Source organism: Ptychodera flava, chromosome 8 (genome assembly GCF_041260155.1).
Source record: "Ptychodera flava strain L36383 chromosome 8, AS_Pfla_20210202, whole genome shotgun sequence".
Taxonomy (NCBI): Eukaryota; Metazoa; Hemichordata; class Enteropneusta; family Ptychoderidae; genus Ptychodera; species Ptychodera flava.
The window spans coordinates 11842811-11868270 of NC_091935.1; the positions used below are offsets into that span (position 1 = coordinate 11842811).

At 40.0% G+C, this 25460-nt stretch overlaps 1 protein-coding gene across 6 annotated transcripts; it reads left to right on the top strand.

Moving 5' to 3' along the window:
* Positions 1-976: 976 nt before the first annotated feature.
* LOC139138490 (uncharacterized) lies at positions 977-19771 on the top strand. Of its 6 annotated transcripts, none has more exons than XM_070706889.1 (7): positions 977-1182; positions 11952-12241; positions 14262-14331; positions 14833-15108; positions 17129-17182; positions 17705-18007; positions 18676-19771. In XM_070706889.1, the coding sequence occupies exons 2-7, from the start codon at positions 11981-11983 to the stop codon at positions 18723-18725; spliced, it is 1014 nt and encodes a 337-aa protein (XP_070562990.1). In that variant the 5' UTR covers positions 977-1182; positions 11952-11980; the 3' UTR covers positions 18726-19771. The 6 variants fall into 6 exon arrangements, with proteins under 6 accessions (XP_070562990.1, XP_070562987.1, XP_070562988.1 ...); XM_070706886.1 differs by having other exon boundaries at positions 1081-1182; positions 17705-18042; XM_070706887.1 differs by lacking the exon at positions 977-1182 and adding an exon at positions 8589-8874.
* The last annotated feature ends 5689 nt before the right edge of the window (positions 19772-25460 follow it).

Here is a 25460-nt window from a genome sequence, read left to right on the forward strand (position 1 = left end):
AGTCCATTTGTCAACCGTAACATTGTATATTGTGTTGTGTTGATAAGATATTGTCACAAGAGTGACCGTGGCATTTTGTGTTTCCACAAGCTTTAGGGAGAAGAAGAAGAATTATATGGGTTTTTTTTGTTCTGAAGGAACAAAATACTAAAAATACTATAAAAAGTGACATATATCATCCAAGGCTCCCACAACAATCAGTTCCTGGTCAGTTAGAGATTCGATTTGGTTTTGCTGGGTTAGTTTAATGGCTCGAAGTTTAAAGCCAGCACGAACTGGAACTAATTTGGGATAATTGGATGGTGAAGTAATGTCGATTTAATCTGCAAATGTGACTTCATCCACGTTTCTTTTTAAGTTACACCCTTGTTTTTATGAGTAATTTGTAATATTGCAACATTCAGCTGTACGGCACCTAACGCTTTTGAGAAATTTGAAAAATATGAAAATCCAATAGCCTTAAAAACGTTTGGTCAAATCATTCCCTCTCTAAACCAAGAATAAAACTCAGGGGTCAGCATGCAAAATTTGGTACGAGGAAAACGTTTGGACAATATTTCCTGACATTCAACTGTAATATCAATTATTTTTATGCAATCTGTCATGTTCAGAAAATGGCCACACAACATTGTAACACAGGACCACGGTTTCAATTGACAGTATCTTGAATATACCGGTACACAGAATATTATAAATAATCTCTCTACCGTCACATTTTGAATTGCTTAATCGGCCCCCTTAAAACAAGACGCTTTCGAAGAGCCTGCCTAAAGCAAAGCATGGTGCAATCAAAAGATTTGTAAGTGTCCAGAACCATGAACGACGCATTTTAAACAGGAACTTAATACAAACTCGCCAAGTTAACCCCTCCACCCCGTTTCAATCCAATTTGCATTGACAAAAGTTCACTCATCGACCCAGTTAATAGAGGGCAGCCACCGTATGAGGTTGACCGGAATCTCGCTGTGAATTGTTCAATTTACTTTCAAAGAGGGCTAAGATTGTCCGCTTTGGATTACGGGCCTGGCCTCCTCAAGTTTTCACTGATAAAGAACAGAATATAAGGCGCGGTTCTTGTGTTTGTCCGGAACAACAGACTGGTCACATCCAAAGACGACGTGGTCTCGACAAGCGAGGCCGAGGGGCTTCAACACACATTACAGTGAGATCCGGACGATTAAGGTATGACATATTTTGCATAGATTCCATAATATCTCATCACCACAGTTGTCAGTTCCTATACCACTGCCAACAGAAAATACAGCTCAGAAGCTTTATTATAAACAACGCTTTGCCTCAAAACGGTCACTAATAGAACAAAAAGTGTGTATGGGTATCTATCTTGAACGATTAAATCTAAAGGCACACGGAGCCAATGTTAATCTCCAAAGGTCATCAACCCTTATGGCACACGACTATTTTTCACAGCCATCATGATATAACTTCAATATATCATCATGATTTATATGTATTGGTATTGAAAGAAGTCATCTGTGGTTCCCGATTTCCGCCACGTACTGTAACCGTCAGAGTGTGGTACCGATGCTTTGCAAACCCGATACAGTACTAGTAATTGTGGTATAGGCCTGCTTCTGTGACAGTTTTGAGAAAACAGACCCCGCAGACGGTGTTTATTCTCCGAACAAACGTTTGCAAAACGATGCAAAACCCCGCGTGAGTTTTGAGACGAAGTTCTCATGGGAAGAATTTGCAGTAAGTTCCGCTGAGCATGGAAACAGTGCCCTGGGAATCAGCCGTCCTTTCACACTCACGCCATGTACACATCCCTTGACTTCTCGCCTGGGACGTTGCGTCAGAATTCGGTTAGAGAGAATTAATTGGATGATCATTGACTCAGACAGGATTGAATATTTGGAGGAATGCTGCTTTTTTGTAGCATTTGTGTTATCTTCGAAAAAAGAAAGATCCCGCATGACTAACCGCATTCTATCCCATGACTCTAAATTTTCGACACTTCTGCGCCAGTCGTTTATTCTCACTTCGCAGTGCGCGACCAAAGCTGCAGTATTCAGCGAACTACCGGCGGCATACGTGTTTTTCTTTAAATAAATAGAATTACGAAGAGTTTCTCTTTTCCGCATTATTTTGAATCGAAATTAAAGGCAACTTGTCCCGGCCAGTCTCGGTAGTTTCAGCAGGCGCCCGTCTTGATGGGTTCCTGACACGAAATAGCTGGCTGTACTTTTCATTTTAGGGTGACAGCCCACCGTGCTGGTGATTTGGAGATAAACTTACTATGGAGAAAGTATTATACGTTATTTCTAATCCTATGACGGTTGAAAAATTATTTATTTATTTATTTATTTATTTATTTATTTACACTTTTAATGAGCGACCGATTTACTTAAATATTCTTCGGGGCTCACGAAACTTACAGTAGACAACGGCTTACAAAACTTACAGTATATTAAATATATACTAAGTAAAATTGTAGTGAACCACTGAAAAAAGCAATAGAGAGACAATGTATATAAGATTCTTCTAAATTCCACATATTTCTGACAATGACTACTAAATTTCTCAAAAAGGAAAACAAAAATTGCAAAACCGATACAGTACTAGTAATGACAAACTCTTTTAATAGAATTTTAAACCTTATTTCGTTTCTTGCGGATTTCATTTCTGTGGGTAAGGAGTTCCAAACTTTTGTTGCTCGATAATGAAAACTTCCTTTGCCTACATTTAACTGACAATGTGGTTCATAAAGTTTCTGTTAAAAAGCAGAACGTATCTGATAAGTGTTAACATTACTGAGATAATAAGGAGCGTTATTTGTACACATTTGTACATGGTGACTTCTAAGAAGTAGAAATTCTCTGACTAATTGACATAACATTAAATCGAGTAAGTAACACGTCTACTGACGGGAGATCAAAAGGCAAATCAAAAATACACGTAATGCTCTTTTTTACAAGGTATAAACTTTATCAATATTTTTAGTCGTCTTACCCCAAATTATACAGCAATAATCTAAGGCACTTTGTATCAAACCATAGTATAACACAAACAATTATCCATCAATTTGGGATAAAGTGACGAAGTCTACGAATTTAAAAATCTTTTATTCAATGAATATACGTATACTATCAACATGAATGTTCCAGGACAAAGTCTCATCAAGAATAACGCCAAAAATGGAACCATACTGTAACCGAGAAATATTTGTACTAGCAATATGAATAGAAAAGTGGTCACAATTTTCTTTGACACGTCCCAACTTGTAAGGGGTCGTTATCAGAAGCCTTTTTGTTTTAGAAGCATACACACTGCATTGGCAGTAACCCAATTCGAAATTTGAAGAACGCCATTGTTCATTGCCACAGTTAGATCCTCGATACATTTACCCCTTGCAAGCAACGTTTGGTCATCAGCATACATGTGTAAGGAGTTTGAATTGACAGGTAATGGAAGATCATTAACCCTTTGACCGCCAAAGTTAATTCTTGTCACTTTTAGAAAATACACTCCAGTCAATTTTTCTTCAGATTTTTGTCAAAATTTTGATAACAAACTGTAGCAAATGAAATGTAATGTCTATTTGGTCCAAAATTATCAAAAACGTTCAGAAAAATTCATAAAAATTGGCAAAATGTGGCAGGAAAATTTTGGTGGGAAAAATTACAGCACTCAAAGGGTTAAGTAATATCATAAATAACTGTGGACCCAAAACGGAACCCTGTGGTACACCGGTAGAAACGTAAAGACTCTGTACACTGATAATTTCTCTTGTAAAATTTCACGATTAAAAATTTCTACAAACTTCGATGTAGTCGCTTTTATGAAATGGGAATTTTTAAAGTTTTCCTCATTTTACTGTTCCAAAGTAGTTTGCGTTTTCAGTAATTTAGAAAAGACTTTGACCAATGACAAAAAATGGCGACATGTTGTCGCGCGAAAAGATCTCGCACCCTGTGAGGCTGTTACAGAGGAGAAAGATGGCTTCTAGTCCATACAACTCCAAGAATTTCGTCGCAGACATACCAACGAGTTTGTCCCAAGAGGACGCTCGCTCCGTAACACCTGGTTAACTCCTGATTGTCAAAGCACAAGATTATTGAGATTGTCAGAACGCTCCTGGGATGCGCCAGACTATCGCACAAATACTTTCAATTGCTTCGCTGTACTAATTGATGTCCTGGCACAAGATTATCGAGATTAAGAGAACGCTCCTGGGATACGCCAGACTATCGCACAAATTCTTTCAATTGCTTCGCTGTACTAATTGATGTGAACCGCTGAACTCTTATGTTCACTCTGTCAAATTAAACCGACTGTGATAAACAGTCTAAAGAAATTGCATCACGCCTTGTTACCTCTGTCTACACACTGAAAATAGAAAAGAAGAACAGAGAAAGCGTGAGGAAATGTTGATAATTACGTTGCATGAGAAATGTTTGCTCTAATTTTCCTCCGCAGGGTTCCACGTCAACGTTGAACCTCTGCATACATTTGCATAATAGTCATAATTTAGTCAAGACCACTTAGACGCCACATGATTTACAAACACCTGATTGAACAAGGTAGTATGCCCCTTGAAAGTGAAAGACTTAAACTTTTGCTCAAACTTTCCTTAATAAATCTTTCAACCACTCTCTTTCCAAGTCAAGAATAAAAATACGGGGCCACCGTGCAAATTTGGTACTGGACAAACAAATGACCCACTTACCGATATTTAAATTTCAAAATGGCCACCATCCCTGTGTTAACTCTATGGAGAGAAATTAAATTTTCGAATTTCGAAAAACTAAGCTAGTGAAAAGGTTTTTTTTACACCAGAAGCTTTAAAATTAACCCCCACAAGTTGTTGATCAAAAAAGAATTGTAAAAGTTTGAGGGTCCAAATATCTGTCCCCGTGGCGCGATCTACCTTAAGGTATAGTATGCTTCTTAAAAGTAAAAAATCTTAAACTCTCGCTCTAATTTCACTCAAGGAATCTTTCAACCATTCACTATAGAAATAACGGACGACGCGCTGACTATTAACCTTTATTTATGGGCAAGGGCGAGAGGAAAGCCAAAAATGTTGCTATCCTCTCGCCCGCGCCCATAAATAAACGCTAATGGTCATTGCGGAGTATGTTATTTCAATTATATTATCAACAAACCCCCCAAAACCGCCAAAATTTAGGAAAATTTTCCATGCGAACGACAACGGGGCCCCAGAACCTGTCAGTGAGGAATGCGCGCGCTGCAAAAATTTTGCAAATCCGGAGATTTTTTGAAAAAGGCGTCTGAACTTGGCCCACAAATGCTCCATTTTATTTTGTGGTTGATTATGATCTTTGTACAAATCGCAATTTTCGTTTTAGCCGTAAAGTTACTATGTTCACGATATTATTCATATTCACGGGCATGAAAACAAACCATTACTGTGTATTTGTGGGCAGTCACGTGGTTCAGCTCGACCAATTAAAACGAAATGGACAGGGCATGGTAATATAATTTCAAAACAAAGAATCAAAATCGGGGTCTCCGTGCAAAATTTTGTACTAGAGAAACAAATTACCCGAGATATACATATATTGATATTTGAAATTCAAAATGGCCACTATCCCTATGTTAACTCTATAGAGAAAAATAAAATTTTCGATTTTCAAAATACTGAGACGGTAAAAGTTTTTCTTTTTCAAAGGGCTTCAAAATGAACCCCCATAAGTGGTAGGTCACAAAAGAATTGAAAAAGTTTGAGAGTCCGAATATCAGATTCTGTCCCCGAGGCGCATTCTACCTTAATACCTTGAACAGGCACTTACAAAAGTTTAACACTTTATACATACATGTGCGCTGATCGTGTTCGGTTTGCCTTTCAAAAGTTATTACATGTTTAATGTTGTGAACAGGATCATCGTACAGTTACCTCTTTATTTGAAGACTTCTGACGAGTCAGTTCGGTTTTGATGGCATTAAAACACATATGTAGGCCTACTCTAGTCTTGTGTTTTGATATAACGACACTATCCAATCTGAAAACGTTTTATCAAGGAACCATTCAACGCTTCATTATTTCGAACATAAAAAATGGCATGCCCTGTTTTTTGAAAAGCATATATCTAATTGGAATCACATTTTTAAGTGGGCTAATATCCGCAAATAATAACTCTAGATTGTTGATAGTTTTCATGCATGGACGAGAACTGACCACTGCTTTGCAACCTACGTTAACCATAAACGTTTCTAGAACGAACATAGTGCAGTGCACCCCCATCTGACAACACATTGAGCGCTGCCAATCACCATCGATCATACTAAGATATTGTTCCACGCGAGACTCTTCAAAGTCTCGCCGTATGTGATCTCGTATGCATTCAGACAAACTCGAGTGGGGGCGTGGCTCAGGCTTTTGAAGTGTCCGGTGATATAAGCTAATAACTAATCCAAAAGAACCTGAATCAGCTAGATTTTTAAATCAATATATGTCGGCCAGATTACACCTGGAATGTTGTTTTCCTATTTACTCTCCCGATTATTTTTATTTGATCCCGGCTTACATTGTAAATTGGCAAGAATCCAAACAAAATGTATTTAATAGATTTTCCTTCTGTCACTGGTTCGTCTTTGTCCGACTCAGGGGAGCCATACATTGGATCAATGTAGATTTAGTCCGCCAAAAACACGAGGGCTGGCGGGAATTAATATATACAAACTTCCGTTTTCCAATAATCATTCTGAAGATACCCTGCCAGGTGTTCTTATATAAAATTAATTTTGACGTTCCAGCTGGAGCATAACACCGCCATACTCTTCTCAGACCAACATCTGCACTCACAAGTATAAAGACATCTTGAAATATTCATATTTATCACATAAATTGCACTTGAGGGAAGACCCTCTCGAACAATGATCTTTCTTATATCTTTGACATGTTCGCCTTGTATGGAACAACTTCTTCCCTTTACGGACGATTGTGACCTTTTTTTTATCTGCTCATCGGTTCTTGCTGGCAATTCATTTTCCTGCATTTTCGATGTCAATTTTTTATTTCAAATTTATAAATTTTATTCTGTCGAATCTGCAGGGCGGTGGACTGCATGACTAAATACGTGAATTGCAAAATAAATAGATAAATAAATAATAAACAAACAAACACTCTAATGAGTTGCTTTAGACATGCACACCAGTTGGAAAATCCGAAACTTTCCTCAGTATATGGCTGGGTGTGCATCCCGGTGTCTCGTGATAGAGGGACCGTGGGTGAACCATTTGATAGTTTGAGGAAAATGAGATTAACACTTTGTACAGGCCACAACAAGACAGATTAAATACTACCAAGAACACACGAAATAATGATGAGGTACGACAAAATTCCATCTGCATTTCCAGCAAAGGACGAGTAAAGGGGAAAAATTACGGACTGAGGGTGCGCCACAAAATAAACTTTGTCTTCCCTAGAGAGACTTATTGTCAACTCCATTTATATTGGTTGATTGCTTGCTGGATTTGTGGATGCATTATTTGGCTGGACTATAAATTTATCAGTTTATTTATTTAGTTCAGTTGCCGATGGAGTAAAAGTTGCGTCATGGTTTTGACAAGCATCGTACTCTTTCAACCCTGCGTCCATTAATCATGGTCATACACTTCCCTCGAAGACGTCAGCAGCCTAGGGGTTTGTTTGTTTTGTGGTGGAGAGGGGGTTCGGACTGCAACGATGCAAGCTAAATGGAACAAAAATGTTTTTCACTTAAAGAGACAGTAGCTGTACCTTTTGTGACGTGTTTTCACTGTTCTTTGTTTAGTATTGCAATTTCCTGTAGTTGATATCAAAAGAAAGGTACTGACAATATAATCATAAAAAGTTAGAGTTCCTGTCCCTCTCAACAAGGCAGGTTCTGTAGGTCATCGTGGAACGTTATGCATCTTACTATTTTCTAGCAGAGTAGGAAATCTTATTGTCATTAAGCAAAGATGAATAACTTCCATGTCAGTCCGTTTTCTGTGTAGAAAAAGGGCTGGCAACTTGTCGACGACAACCATCTGCTTAGAGAGCCACTAGCTGTAACTTTAGAAGATTTTTTCGCAGTTTTTGTTTTTGCTTTTGCTTTTATTGTTAATGTTAACAACAGTTTCTTATCATACTCCCAAGATCATATTGAGATACACAGTATTCAGCTCGTCAACTCATCCAGCGCATGTGTGGACTGCATTGTTTTTTATTGACAAGTGAATTCTGGTCCGGACTAAAACTCGAAACAATAAGTACATTTTACACTTGTAGACGCTGTGTTGACAGGCTGAAAAGCGGGTGTTTCGACATGCTTTGGGGAGAACAAGATCTTCAGTGCTGTTGACATAATAAATATAAAAGTGACAACAATCATCGGAAATTATGACTTTTGGCCCCTCAGTGAGAAGTCGACTGTCTGCTTGAATGCTTCATGTCTTTCGACAAGCTGGGTCGACGAGCGGTCTCATCTGCAATGGATGAGACACAAGAGGATCTCGCGCAAGACACTGGAACGTGCGGGGTCGGAGGTTCCCTAATTAGCGAGATAATTAATTGCTCTGAAACTTATGATGTATGAAAGGTCAATGCGCCACCAACGGACTTTCCTTCCCTCGGTAATAACTTAAGAAAAACAGCGTAAAACTATCTACAACTTGTAAACACGTGTCCAAGTGAAAAACACAAATAGAATTATGAGGCTTTAACGACCTTCGTCATTGGTCATTGTACGTATGCCAATGTTCACGGGTGCGTAACCACTGCTATATATCCCAACACCATGGTGTTGCAGCGCAGAAAAACAGAACCGTGCGCGTCCTCAATGAACCCTTTGTCGATCTTGCTTTAGGCAGTGGTCCCCGTTAAGTCAATTCATCTTTCTTGTTCAACGACGACGTAATTTACAGGCGGTAAGTAATACAACACTGTGTTTGCCAAGAACGTCATGCAAGCGTTGATCATACGCACTCACCGTAGGTCAGCGATTTTTCTATACAGTATCTTAGCCAGTTGCGCAGTTGGCTTTGAGTGGAGTTTTATGTCAGCCATCAACATGTTTACATTCCGTTTTATCGCTTTGTTGACAAATATTAACACGTAAACTTCAGTCAAAGGGGAAGCCAGGTGACACGCATGATAGCTTTTCGCGTCTTTCGCATTTGCTGTGACAGCTCAAAGTTGTAGTGGTAAGTCGATGGTGAACTAATACTCCGTTTTCAAGATGGCGGTGTTATCATTTAAAAGTCCATCATCTATGTTACTTTTAATTCTCCAGATGTTCTTTGCAGCATAGTTGTTCTGGTCTTCAAGTCTAATTTCTTTTTCTAATCCCATGTCGAAAGAGCTCTAGTATTCAGTTAGTCAACCAAGCGCGCATGAGTGATATGTCCAGCGTTATTGACAGCAAAGTCAATTTTGATACAGACTTCGTTGAGGGGAAAGTTGAAGTTGCTTGTTTTCTCGATCCTGAAAGAGACAACGAACATGTCATAAAAAGTTACAATTACCATCCCTATAATGCGCTTTATGATAAGGTCTTTATAGTTCACTTTCTCTAACTCCATCACCGCCATCGCCACCCGTGTGCCATCATCATCATCATCATCATCATCATCATCATCATCATCATCACCACCACCACTGTACATTTCCAGTTCACTATCTTACTTCTGGCCGATAGTCAAAATGCCATTTTCAACCCCGATGTCAGAATATTTCTTCCCTTTTTATAACTCCAGGTCGGGCTTTCCAAAGACCCTCAATCGGCCGAGCGAACCCATATTGTCGCTGCGAATTTTGTTTCCCTTACATTTCGAAAGTCAATTAGCACTCTCTTTTGCCCGCATCCTAGCAATCTTCAACATGGCAGAGAACGTTGTTTTGTTGTCCTATTTGTGCTGACGTCACGGCCGAGCAAAAGTTGTTTGTCACATTCGCCCGAAGTCATTGAACTGTGTCAGAATTTATAGGTCAACGTTTTAAGCGTCATTACTGTAGCTTGCTCTCGTATAAATCCCGCATACAACTACCATCCATCCGCCGCTTTCCTGGAAAACGAGGATCTTTCCGGCGGAATCGATGTCTCTGTAACCTTGGGAAGTATTTTGTGAGCTATGTCAAAACACACCAGAGACCGCTGGTCTGACATGATATAGACATTATTGAAACATACACGACATGTGACTCTTGCAGTAATTGCGGTGTGTTAAACTTATTGGAGTTACTGTATTGCGTATATTTGGATACATACACATACATACACACACACATACATACATACATACATACATACATACATACATACATACATACATACATACATACATACATACATACATACATACATACATGCATGCATGCATGCATACATACATACATACATACATACATACATACATACATACATACATACATACATACATACATACATACATACATACATACATACATACATACATACATACATACATACATACATACTACATACATACATACATACATACATATACATACATAGCCTACATACATACATACATACATACATACATACATACATACATACATACATACATACATACATACATACGTACGTACGTACGTACAACATACATACATACATACATACATACATACATACATACATACATACATACATACATACATACATACATACATACATACATACATACATACATACATACATACATACGTACATACGTACATACATACATACATACATACATACATACATACATACATACATACATACATACATACATACATACATACATACATACATACATACATACATACATACATACATACATACATACATACATACATACATACATACATACATACATACATACATACATACATACATACAGTGTCTATGTAGAAAGGCGTCAGTTCCTGTCCAGTTGCTCTTATGCCCATTTGACCGTAAACACTGTCAACTATGATAACTTCGTTAATTTCGTCACAATTTTAAGTAACCTTAGTAACAAGGGATTCATGGCAGGCCACAAGGCACACACGAAAGCTGGTAGTAATGAGGGCCTGCAAGGAACCAAAAAGCAAATTCAAAAGATTTCACCGAAATGTGAAATTTTCGAGAGAATTACTCAGTAGTGATAGTCGCTTCATTTCGACTTTTAGCAAATATTGGCTTCAAGTTTTTAAAAAAATCGGATGATTCAAATGATTGTACGACAATTTACTACGTCGACTCGCTACGCTTAGCCTGGCGTTTAAACCGTCAACTAATGCGGTATTTGACATATAAGATTTATCGTTGCTAGTATTTTTTGACCAAATAAACAGCAACAATTGGGTGCAACGTACAGTCCAACGTCTGATCTCCATTCCGCCACCGTGAGGAGTGACCTGAGCTGAATGAAGCACTCGACTTTTCACACAAAGCAACATACTCAAATTTTAATAGCTCAGCATAGGAGCGCACCGGCAGTTTACTGCTCATATAAGAAATAGTCCAAATCGAGTCGTCAATAATGAGTTTTGTGCATGATCTATTATATTTCGCAGTGATGCGTAGCGTTCACCGTCTGCTCTCCGGCGCAGTGCTCTATCTCCTTGCCCTTACAGCGTGAAGATTTAAGATGCCCTTAACTGATTACTTTTACGGGAAGGCACCGTTTTACGAATGAATCCGAGCTCGTGTAACTGTCAACGGCCATACCCTACATTCCACAACCCAGTGCGTCGACTAATAGAAACGTAACAAGGGGGCAATCATATTCAATCAGCGCGCCTGTACTCTAGACAGAACTCTCCGTGGTCGCGCGGTCAAACAGCCATCTATGCCGCGTTATCCTATCTGCCTTCAATTTTCTTGACGTATTCATTGCCAAGCTTGAGTTGGTGAACTGAAAGAAAGACGTGATTATATCGCAGTCTCGATCACGAATACGCCTCACAGATAATATATCCAAATCAAAACACACCGTGTGGCTTCTTTCTCTTCCAGGTAAATAGCACACGTCCTGGACTGAGACAATGAGAATTGTACAAGTTTATGTGGTGTTTTTGGCCCTGTGGTGCCAGGATAGCTACGTCTTCACGGTCCCAGTCACCGGGCCGAGCTCATTGGCGGCATCGACGTTGGACTCTGCCGACATACGCACATCACCTCGACCGTCGAACAATGAAACTAGTGATGAGGGTTACACCTCCGCCGATGTCGATGCCGAGAACAAGCGATTAGACCACACTAAACTAGGACCGCACTTTTCACACAGGGATACCCATTCCATGGGGGTAAGCATCATTCTCCAATCTCACCACCCCTGCACGAGTCAAATATTCCACATCTCGGCGTTAAAGGGACAATAGCCGTAATTTTTTATGCTTTTTGCTTTGTTTGTCAATTGTAATACCTTGTTCTACTCCCCCGAAAGCATGTTAAACACAAACTATTTAGCTTGCCAACACTGCTGCAACACATTCAGAAAACACTGCTATTGTTTACGTTTGAATCCTAGTCCGGGCCAAAATTCACTTGTCAACAATAGCAATGCACTTTACACAAGCACAGGCTGAGTTGACAAGCTGGATAATGTTTATCTCAACTTGCTTTGGGGGGGGGGGGGGTACAGCGAGAAAAAGATGGTTGACATTCAAAATGGATGCCACTTCCTCTAAGTTCACTCAACGTGGAAACAAATCTTCGATGTTCTCAAAACAAAAAAAATAAATGGAAACTAGATCAACTCCATCAACTCCACTGGCGTCAAAACTAGTTCATACATGCAGCATACCAGTGAAAAAATGTTGTAAGAATTTGAGTGTCCAAGAGGCACATTCTACCTCGGGGAGCGCAAAGGATAACTCGAGGACAGCCAACACAGCTGTACGCTAAAATCGGTACCTAAAGCTATTTCTCTCGTTCAACGAGTAAAGAGGGTAAAGATTCTAAAGTTCTCTTTGTGGAGTGTATAGAGAGGTATCTCTATTGAGCGGGAGGGGAAATTTTGAATAGTATTAAGAGGGTAGCTGCAAACAGCTTGTATTTTCCCCTACAAAATTTTGGATTTTGGTTCAAATTATCTGACAACCGTGTAATTATCTGTAAAGCGCTGTAATTATCAAAATCGAATGGTCGGCAAGAGCTGCACCAGATCATTACCAACGTTCCGCGAAGAATTCTGTGCCTCGGTACCCCTTTTAACAAGTTATAATTATTGCATCAAGTTGGTGCCACGTCGCTGCACCTTTCATGAAAATGTTGTGAAGAATGATAGATTGTGCAAAAATTACCGCTACTGTCCTTAAAATAGATAGATACTGTTTCATACCCCGAACTGTAAAATACCACTGAAGTGAAACAAGCAGTCGATGACTGAAAAGACACTGATTTACGATCAGGGACTGCATGCAAACATATTTGCACGACGGTGATGACTTATCAAAAGAACGATTAACCTCTTTGCAGCTGGGTTTCTTCTAGTTTCACTCGCTTTCGGTCAAATATAAACTCTGTGAGGTGGCGCCAATTTGTACTGAACCAAAACGATTGCTTGATTTAGGCTAAGTAATTTCTCGCGCTTGAGTTTCGTCGGAGGTGTCTACCGCAAATTTATGCCGAACCCAAACTATAACAGTTTTTGGTGCCACTGTGAACAGTAAGAAAAAAAAAAGATTCAGATGCGTGAGCAGTTTCAGTTGCCAACACAGGAAACTCAAGACTCTTGAAATCGAAATTTCCATGATGTTTTGGACGTGTTTTGTTGAAATGCGAAGAAATACCAACTGTGCTTTTTGACCTTTACATCACTATAAACACAGAAATCGCCCAGGTGTTGAGCTATTAAGTAGTTTATTTTTCACCCATCACCGACAAAAGAGCGCTTCTGTTCCCCTTAGCAAAAAAACACGTTTAGTCCCTTGGAGATGTTTGTTTTTGAAAAGAACATACTATGTGTATTTAAAGCCTTAAAGGCAAGTACGTTACTGGTTGGCAAAAAGTCAGTTTGAAGTAAGAGCTCTTTATTTTGAACTGACTATTGGTTTTAGCTTAACCCACGGATCAGCGCTAATAAAAATTGACAAGACTCGCCGTCTGAAACCTTAGAAACTTGCCGTTCCCATTAACACGAAACTCCTCAGGGAAAATCAGCAGTGAAACTTTTCCATTGCAGCTGACATGTTCATTTGACAGCAAAAATAGAGGCTTCAATCTGCATTCGACAGCTCAATTGCACTTTGGTTTCAAAGCACTTGCTCTTCCATTCAGATGCACACATCCTAACCCTTTTCCTCATATTAATGCCGTTTGAAGGTTGACGATCTTCTGAAAACATGGGTATCGCTTGCGAGAGGAGGAATCTGTGATGAAACAGACGTCATTGGTGAGTAAACTCGCATCTTTCAATTCCCTTAGCAAGGCATCCTTATGGTTCTTGCTGTATGTAATAGAGCTCACTTCCGTTTCAAAGTGACAAAGTCAACGTCACTTCCGATTGGTTTCTCGAGAGAGAATGGTGGTCTCGGTTACCCGGACTGCTCTACGGCGCTCTCATCCGGCCATCCCAACACAGTCTGGGAAAACCTATTGACATTCCTTCACGTAGCGGTAGGCTGCTTTACATGTACAATGCAGATAGGTACTTGATAAACGACCTACCGAAAAAAGACGGAGCTCAGGAAGCCGAAAATTGCGGCTCATCAGGCTTTCTCCTGCTACTTTAAAATGATTACAGCTAATCTGTGAATTATAGACGACTAACATTGTGACTCTTGAAGGACGATTTTGACAAATTTGTGAAGTAATTTGTTAAAAATTCACTTTGCCAAAACAAGCGACATTCGTATAACTTTCGTCTCTTTTTTATCTTATCCACGATAAAAAGAGCCCCCAAAAGTCACCGAGATTAGGAGCCAGGTCAGAAACTACCAAGCGCTGGTGAGAGTTCAGCGAGAAGACAACGTGGTCAATTATTTCGTCGTCTACAACGGATACGATGACAAATACCACTTTGCGTTGAGAAGCGGAATCCGACCCAACATTCCGTTGAAAGGTGTGCCGAAAGACCGCGTCGTACTGGTCGAGATCTTTGCCCTCAGGCGATGCATGGGGCACGTGTTCTGGAGTAGCCCGGTCAACCTGGAGATTACAGTGTCATCAGGTATTCAGGTATCCCTTTGTAAAGCCAGCGGCTCAGTCCTGCTTAACTGTGATTAAGCTAGAATCCCCGGGGTTAGAATGCGCCTCCAGGAGAGTTTTTGGACGCTCAAACTTTAAACATACTTTGAATTTCTTGCCCCGACAATTTTGCTTACTCATTTTGAAATAAGTTTAACCGTCTTGACTTTGCGAAAATAGACAGTTTGATTTTTTTATCAACAGAGTTTGAAAGGCAAAGAATTTGGTTTGAGGTTTCGTTAAAGAACGTTTGGGTAAACTTTCCTGTTTCGAGGCGCATATTATCCTTATGTATGAAAGTTGTAGATCATCCAAAATAGAATTGAAGTATAATGTCTCGCGTGCAGTTCACAAAATTGTGCACAGCATCGTGATGTTAGACCGAAACACGATAACACATGTGTTTCTCTAAGCGGTTCTGTTTAAAGTGAGAAAACAACAACAATCCATGCCAAAAATCAGCATTATTTTGCAGGACGTAAAGGAAATCCAGTTTTTATAAAACATTCCAGTACAAAGTACTCCACAGGAAATATGATTTTAATTATGCTAAAGTGACAAAATAAACGTACAAGTCGGTTACAATGCGCTCGTTGTGCGCCATTTGAAGAATTCGTGTCGAGATTAGTTCGCCACGCACTAAATTTCAGGGTTGTTCAGATACAAAAATACCTTGCATAAAGCTTGATGTGTGTTCTTCACTTGTTTCCAAATTCATTGGAGTTGCTGCATGAGATATTGTCTACTAGCAGCAAATTTCTCAAAAGCCGACAATAATGATATATGTCGTGTCAACTGTATTCTGATTGAAATCAGATGTAGGGATTGTGACATAATTGGTCTTGATCATTCTTGGCGATTTGACTTCATACCTTGCCATTTCTTCATCTGATTTCAATCAATTTGATGTATATATTATCATGTAATCACCAATTTTCTTCGGAGCGGTCTACATGTCTACTCAGTCGCACCATTTTCGACACCTCCCCGTGGACGATTGTCAGAATTTCAGCCGTAAGGTGTACCGTACACACCACAGCGATCGCCTTGATTTTCTCAGGATAAAATGCGCCTCGGGGACAAATATCCAGACCCTCAAGACTTCTTTTCTGACCAACCGCTTGTGGGGGCTCATTTTTTAAGCTTTCGGAATAACACAAATTTTCAACGTCATAGCTGTTCGAAAATCGAAAATTGTATTTTCCCCCATAAAGTTTACACGGAGATGGCCGCCATTTTGAATTTCAAATATCGATAAATATTAAGTAATTTTTTTCTTTGGTACCAAAGTTTGCACAGTGACCCCTGATTTTTATTCTCGATTTAGTAAGAGAGTGAATGAAAGTTTCACTAAGGAAAGTTTGAACAAAAGTTTAAGTCTTTCACTTTCGAGGCGCATACTACCATACGGTATATATTGCATGGGCAAAAGTGAGATATATATTAAAAAACGTTGAAAGTGGGGAAATGATTACTGTAAAGATTCTTGGGTAAGGCATTCAATATGATCTCTTCAAAATTATGTTTCAATTTGCCATAAGGCCATGTCGCAGCTTTCTCATCAAGGAGAAACTTCCTTCATCTGCCCATGCGTAAAACGAGGGTAGGCCCTTCACCTTTACGCTGACTGAAAGTTCTCTGACGAGAAAGACGACATGAAAAATTGATCTGTGCGTTTTCTATTCATGTACATCTGCGCCCGTGACATAAATTTGACAGGTGTTATCTGATGGCGTCATACCAACGCAATTCATTGCCGTTTATCAAACCAGGCGGCACTTCTGATGACGCCTCAGACGGGATCGGCACTTTGTTTTTAAAAGGCTTAACGTCAATTAGTTTTAAATAGTCGCGTGATTATGACGACACGAGGCTGTGATGACGATAATCAACGTTTCATTCTTTCAGTCATGTGTACACAGAGCTACTATACTTTTTACTATACGCACGGAAATAGCTTATTATTTCAAATAAAAACTCTTTTTTTTTCCTTCCACCGACAGACAATCTGGTCACAGTTGTAACACCGCCTGAACCCGCACCAAAATTGTGTGAAGGTAATCTTGAAGACCGTTGATATAATTATAATGAGAGAGAGAGAGAGAGAGAGAGAGAGAGAGAGAGAGAGAGAGAGAGAGAGAGAGAGAGAGAGAGAGAGAGAGAGAGAGAGAGAGAGAGAGAGAGAGAGAGAGTGTGTGTGTGTGCATGTGTGACAGAAAGAGACACAGACAGACAGACACAGACAGTCAGACAGACAGATAGGCAGACAGAGACAGATAGAGAGAGGGAGACAGCCAGACAGACAAACAGGACAGACAGACAGACAGAGTCAGAGTAGTAGAAACTTCGACACTAACACAGTCTCTTAACCAATGTTTTTGACTGAGTGACTGGACCAGAATTCACCTTTCAACAACAACATCGCATACTGTATACAATGCACTGTGATGGCAAGGCTAATAATTTGCATTTGAGAATTAAGAACAAGAAAATGTGTCTGTTTTATATGGCGAAATTGTTCTACAAAGTTAAGGATAATGTTTCAAGCTAAACACTCTTGATATTGTCCCGTGATTCAGTTGCAAGGGCTGACATGGCACTGGAGGGGAAAATGAGTGAAAACTCCTTGACCGTCAGTATGAAGCCAGAACCGGACATTGACAGATATCTCATCACCATGGATACCAAGACCACCAGGCAACAAACCTACATCGGCAATGGTTCGCGGGGTTCCGGTATCAGCGGCATGGTCATCGGTGATTTAGCACCTGCGTACTTGTATAAAGTAACAATCATCGGCGAGACGCTCTGTGAGGGCAAGGCCCACCACGGCGCGCCAATATTCTTCAGCTCCAGGACGATAGGTACTCGGGAAACAAACGGTACTAAGAAAACTACTGTAGCTTCGCTTTTCTCCGTGAGTTTAGAGATCTTATGGAATTATAAATGTTCACTAAATTGTTGTCTTTCCGCCATTTTAATAACGCATCCAAACAAAAAAAATAACTGAACCTCGATGTCTCCCCTAAATCAAGGCTGTCAGGGTTGAAAAAATCCTCTAATAAATTTCATGGCATATGGATTACCGCATGAAACACCCCATTTTCCCGCCTACCTTGAACTTTTCCCTTCATGCATGCACCTTTACAACTCGATTGTGATAACTGTAAAGGATTACTACGTCACAGTGGGCTTCTGACAAACAGACTCGCTCTGACGTTCTGTTGTAAAAAATGAGGAAAGTGTGGCATTCAAAATAAACGACTCATAAAATAACGATTCAGTGATTACCCCCCCAAAAAAGATAGTGAACATTTATATGCCTTTACACTGTTGCTATGCACGCCGGGTTGACTTGATAAAGCATGGGCAAAATTGTATAGTGTACTTTCAAATTTTGTGTTTTAACATTCGTCTTTTGTGGTAAATTCTTTTCACGTTGTCACTGAAAAATCAGAGATAGTATTGTCAGACCTGAGTACTTTCATCAAACATTTACAAACACACACACTATTTGTTATTACGGTTTTTTTTTTTTAAATTTTGCCAGGTGGTCAAGAGATTCTATCACCGGATGATTGCGAACTAACAATCTACTAGCCTCGGAAAGGCCGACACCGACGCCTGCCGCTGCATGGGGGCGCTCTTTGGACCTGATCTGCTACAGACAAACAACTGCTGCCAGCTCGGCGTGGCGAATCCTGGTCATGGACAGAAACACGAATATTTGCTTGATTTTAGCTTGGATTTTAACACACGGAGCCTAGATAATGCTACTGCAGAATTGCGGTACTTGTCAGAAGACGAAAGACCAGAAAATAACATAACCGCCACAAAACGTAGTGTGAATATTTCATGACCTTCGGCGAACAAGTGGGCTGATGTAAGACTATCTACATGATACCTACCGGATAGAGCTGGCACAATACACCTGTAATCGTATCGTGTGTGCCCTAGAGAGTTTAGCATAGGATTCGTGTTTTTTGACTGAAAATACATGAAATATCTTAAATAATTTTGGATTTATATTTAATTACATTCAAAAGGATTTACCGTGTAGTGACTACGAGTGCAGTATCTGGTTTATAGATATGGGATCGGTAGTTATTAAGACTTTTGAGAGGATTGCCCGATGACAAGGGTGACTCACGATTGAGCTTAATCTTTGCTCGATGAATCTTCGGTTCTTGGACGTTTTGTCTCGTTCGGAAGCATGAATGACAGCGAGAAATATAGAGCGTGCAAACGTTATTTCAAGGCCAGACTTGCACTTGTTGACGATAATCTAACAATATGGCTCGGTGCGTGACGCGGGTCTCCTACTTTAAATACAAGTGAATTGAAGTCGTGTCGTTCTCAGTGGTGACCCAATAGGTACATGCTGTGTGCGTTCACGAACTATGCAAAATGTGCACCATGCCATGACGCGGCTGCCAGCAGAATGCGGTTGCAGTGAACACTGAACACGAAAAACATGAAAATTATCAATCGGACGTTTCTGATATTATCCCTGGAAGTAGGATTGACTAGATCGAAGCAGAGTTGTACCAGCTCATCAATAAGATGTCTTCCTTACTTGCTTATGTAAAATAAAGACTCTGTACTGTCTCGGGGTGTGATACTCCATAATAAAATTGTAAAATATGTCCGAATTGTTCTAATGCGAAAGAAAAACTACACCAAGCAGGCGATTAAAATTAGATTTAGAGACAGCGAAGTTTCCACTATCCGCTAACAGCATAGGTCGAAACGTTGCCATGTCTACATCTGATTTTAATCAGATTGAAAACATGTCGAGGTCAGAGAGAGAGAGAGAGAGAGAGAGAGAGAGAGAGAGAGAGAGAGAGAGAGAGAGAGAGAGAGCAGGTCAGAGAGAGAGATTGAGGGGCAGCACGACAAAATATCAATGTCAATTCAAATAATGACATCATACCCGAGAATTAAAAATTGATCGATCCTTTTACCATCCACCAACAAACAAACCACTCTGATGCTAATCGAAGATGTACACTGAAAATTTTGGAATACAACATCATGGCAACTCTTGAGGACTGGCAAGTGTGTTCATACAATATATGGTGTCCTGTTCTGATTCCTTCGTGTTCGTTAACGAATAAAGTTCGCTTTAAAGCAAGAAAGAACCAGAGCAAAAATGAAAACAGTGAGATGGTTACAGGCGTTCACTGAGACAAAATACATGTTGCATGCAATAACATGGATTCGACCTTCATCTTCATATAGTCGCAATAAAGTCATATCCCTGTACCTTATTCCTCAGCTACTCTAAATTATCAAAATGTTCTTTCTAAACAATGAACAAAGGAATTTCTTACCGAAGCCTGCTTAAGTTGGAAGGGGGAATGTATGGTTATTATTTTAACATTACATTTTGAAGGCAGAGTATGTGTTATCGATTTTATTGCACTCGATTTCCGCTGAAATTCCGATTTCAGAGCTAAAGGACGCCCTCTACCCTTTGTGATTTTACAAAACTGCGCAATGCTGCCAATTCAAATTCACGTTGTCCCCGTGCAAACCAACGAATTCGGGCGGTTTCTTTGCGAAACCATTTCAGTGGATTACTGTCAAAAGCTTACTAGCTAGGTTATGAACCATTCAAGATCGCTGGCTTCTCTCGTCTGAAACTATAGACCTACTCTGATTCATGCGCAGCACGATAGAAGGGGCCACGAAATCTGATGTTCTTCGAAAAACTGCAAACGTCAATCTTTGGAGTCTGAGTTCTTTTAACGAATACTATGAAAAACAGGAAAATTACAACACGATTTCAAACACGAAGGTATGGTTATAGATTCACTAATTCTGTGGCAATTATTGTTTTTGCCGCAGCAATTTAAATGCACCCGCTCTTCTATCCACATCTACATCCGCCATTCGGCTGACTGTCAAGTGCACTGATACATTTTACAGGACTATACAGGCAAGATGATGCGCTATCTCCATGTGTATTCGAAGACGTCATCAGCGGCATGATTCTTGTTTTAACTACGCATACATGTTGTTGAATCAAGGAAAGTTGCACAAGCATGCGCTGGTCATTTTCCACTGAAAAAAAACACGTCTGATTTTACAGAGAGAAAGACACAGAAACACACAGAAACACACACTGAGGCGTTTATCCACATGGGCTGAAACTCAAGAAAACCTTCATCAAAACGTGTGCAATTATTGGGTGATTGGATAGAGTTAAATGTTCTGTGAAACAATTTCTTTGCTTGACGAGTGTGAAGAATAGCAAATAGACGAAGATTGGCACAAACCTAAATTAGAGCAAGTTTATTTTGAAAGTTGAAATGAACGACATCTCTGTGTTATAAGTAAAATTTTCAATTTTCGAAAATCTAAGACGGTGACAATTTTCCTTACTCTAAGAGCTTAAATATGAGCCCTAAGAAGTTGCAGCTCAGAAAAGAATTGTTTAAATTTGAGAGTCCGGATATCTGTGATGGAGGCGTATGCTAAAGATAACGCAGTGGTTTCATACTTTTATTATTCAATGTAAAAATTCAAGACGCCCTCGCACCTGTTTTGCGTGAACGCGATGCGTGCTGTACAGACAATGTATATTGATGGCGCAGACACAGCGATCTGATTGGTCGAGACGTGAAAACGCACGCGATATACCACGGCTGGTACACGCGAGGTCTCGGCTAGAGCAAAAATCCTGTTTTGACGTTCCATGTCAGAATTTCAATATACTTTTATGATATGATAGCAATTAATAACGCCCAGCGACGGTATACCACTCGATTTTGACCAGTTCACTTCATTTTGACCAGTTCATGACATATACCGCCTGTGCATATACGTCGTGAACTGGTCAAAATACCGTGGTATACCGTCGATCGATGAGGGTGCTTTATTGCTTAAATATCGCCCATTGTTGCAGAGCAGAAACCACACAATATGGAACTGATCATAGATTAAAACTGATATCGTGATTTTATTGTATTTATCAAATGTTTCAGAGAGGATGCGCCTCGAAAATGAAAGACTTAACATTTTGCTGAAACTCTCCCTAAGAAATATTAAATCATCACTCCCTTGTGAAAGCACAGAACAAAAATTCGAAGGTCACCGCGCAAAATTAAATACAAGAGAAACAAATCTCCAACATTCAGTTTACCGACACTTGAAATTCAAAATGGCCGGCAACCCTGTCATACCTTAAAGGGGAAAATAACTGTGTGATTTTCATAAAAAATAAGCCGGTGAGAACTTTACTTATACCCAATGAGCTTCATCATGTTCAAAATGAGCCCTTATAAATAGTGGACCAAAAAGCATTGTAAAAGTTTGAGGGTCCGAATATCTGCCACCAAGCACTCAATAGTGTTTCGCCACTCAAGGAACATATTGTGGTCAAATAGTCATAGGTTTTGTATCTTCTAACATAAATCATCATTTTAATTTGTTTTATCGATGCTCAGGCTACTCAACATTCACCGCAGTGCATGACAGATATGCTTGCTAAACTGACAATTTATTCACATGTTTGTTTATTTTTTTTCAAATGTGTCGATTGTATCATTCTTGGTAAATAACTTCATATCAGGAGTCGTTCGATATGGCGTCGCGATGTGTTTGTGTATTGTCTTTTTTGAAATATTCATAAACCGTATACGAACTTGTCCCAGGGCAAAGTACGCACGTGAGACTGGGGCATCGCCGTGAAACGTTGAGATGTCGCAGGCCTCAACCTACAAAATTTATCGTTTTTGTTCACCGCACAGAGTTTGCGCACTGTCACGCAACGCGACCAACAACTGATAAAATCATAATTCATATTATATCATACCAGTATATGGATGGCGGAAATGCTGCGATCTGATTGGTCGAGACGCGATAACAACCAAGGTATTTTGGCGATATACCATAGCAGGCATGCGCGCGAGCTCTCAGCTTGAGTAAAAGTCCGTTTTTGACCTTCCACGCCAGAATTTCAATATACTGTCATGATGTAACAGCAATAAATCACACCCAGCGATGTTATACCATCGCTGGGTGTGCTTTATTGCTTAATCATTTCATTCATTCAAACTCTGCGAGCCATGATCACGCAGATGCTAATATCAGAACGCCGGCACTAAAACTTTTTCAGATGTCCCGATATTGTCAATATAAACAATATAACTGCATGACTTTATATAGATTTACACTCGATCGGATTGAGCTGATTTTGCATATAACATTTTACATGGAAGCATTTAGCATGGAAGACAATATACTTGCAAGCTGCAATGTAACTTGACCACATCCGATAATTTTGGGCGTGAACTCTACGCTTGTCTTCAGATGAAACAGATGAACCTATGTGGTTGAGACATACCAATCGTGCTCAGTGAGTCCTTGTCGTCTAAGGGGTCTTCGATATATGTTGTCTTTGGTGGCTGACACTGGTCAATCCTATACGAATGTCCATACTGACTGACTGACTCACTTAATCTTACAACGACCCCTGATGGAGTTCAGTTCTATTGGACGTACCTGCAAATGCACTTTCGTGAAATAGGCTAAGTAGCTGGGAACATTTTCGAGGGCGAGGGTGGGGACAGGGGACAGTCGTTTCACATGGCGCTGTCGAAGATCGTTAGATATTTTATAAACGGGCGTCTCAGTGGCATTCTAATACCTTAATTTTCTGTCACATTCGAGTACGGGGGCCGTTTCTATCATTTGCATTTCGGTACCGGTGTCTCTGTTATCCCCTTCCAGAAATATTCAATGCCCTTCTCCAGTTAGCTACTAAATCTTCCTGGAGGGAATAATGGGTGCCAGCTAGCACGAGCTTCATTATAGAAATAATAATTTTACTCAGATTTTCCTATGCAGAACAGACATTTTGTAATCTCAAGATTACGAACAATACGTTGTTACGTTTTTAACTGCTTGTCTCCTTGAAAGAAACTATAGAAAAATAAGTTTTTCAGCCGAGTCGATGTTGCATTATGCAACAGTGCTTTTGTTGTGAAAAAAGCCAACACCATAGTTGGTCCATTTAGAAGGAATTGACAAGTCCGCTGTCTGCTTTATCTCTTCCGTCTTGGGACTTACGAGTTGGTATAACCGTATTGACAAAAAGGAGAGTCAACACGTGAAGTTTCATTCTATGATTGTCATCAAGACCTCTTTGGATTATGCCCCTCTTTTCTCCTATTGCCCCCTTGTTGCAAATAGTTACTGACACAATTTGACAAATGACGTGAAGCAGCTACTGAGTAAACAATCTCTCATACGATGGAAGATCAAAAAAAAGTAGTGGTAGACCGGCACACGTGTTTCGAGTGTGTTTATTCAATTGATAAAAGTGACGTTAAGAGTTCTATTTAAGACTAGCTATCGCTTCATATCAAGAAATCTGGGTCGGATTATATGACTGTGCGCAGAATAGTGATAAGATGTCAACGCCGTAAATCTGGTTCAGTCGGCAATAGTTCTGAGTTCGATTGTATGGCAGTGCGCAGAATGGCAAGTCACGTGACCCCCAAAAGCACAGCACGTCGTAGCTGCAATAATTGTAGCCTTGGTTGGCCGTGGGGCTTGGGCTTCTGTCGTGCGGCTCGCGCCTTGGTTGAGGCAAGGCGCGAGCCGCACGACAGAAGCCCAAGCCCCACGGCCAACCAAGGCTACAATTATTGCAGCACAGCACGTCGTTACGCACAGCGACGAATCAAGATCATTTTCCATTCACTTTAATTTCATTTTACAGCATGATTACAAGGTCAAAGGTAACCATTAACAAATATTCACTGGGTGACGGACTCACAGTGCTCTTGTTTTGGCGTTTTTTCTTTCCGATCAGTAAGTACGAAGTGTGCGAGAACTACCTGTCCGATCTCCGTGTGTACGTATTGCATTGCATTGTGGGTACTTTCACGTACATTGTGTCCGTGAGTGTGATGTTCTGTTTTAGCACTTGAATAGTCCTTGCTTGTAAACAGGAGTACAGAAGCCGTTGAAATTATGATTTATGAACATTGATCATGTTAACACTTGATTTATCAGCATTGTTGCACATTTTGACACTGCACACTTCATTTTTTGCTTGTAACTCGGTTTGTGAAGTGAAATGTCCATGTGTTGTTCCAATGTAAGCTGTACTTTTCAATTTTCCCCAACGGTTTTCGGTACTGTTACTGTAGCAGTGTTTGTAAAATTGTGCCCTTTTTTGGCAGGGGGGCCATGGGTAGTGCCGGTGAAACCTCCCCACTCTTGGGGTATTAGGAGATTGATTTTTGATAATCATTATGTACCACGTCATTTGGGCACCAGGGCATTAAGAAGTTATTGGCTATTAAAATAGAATGCCTCAGT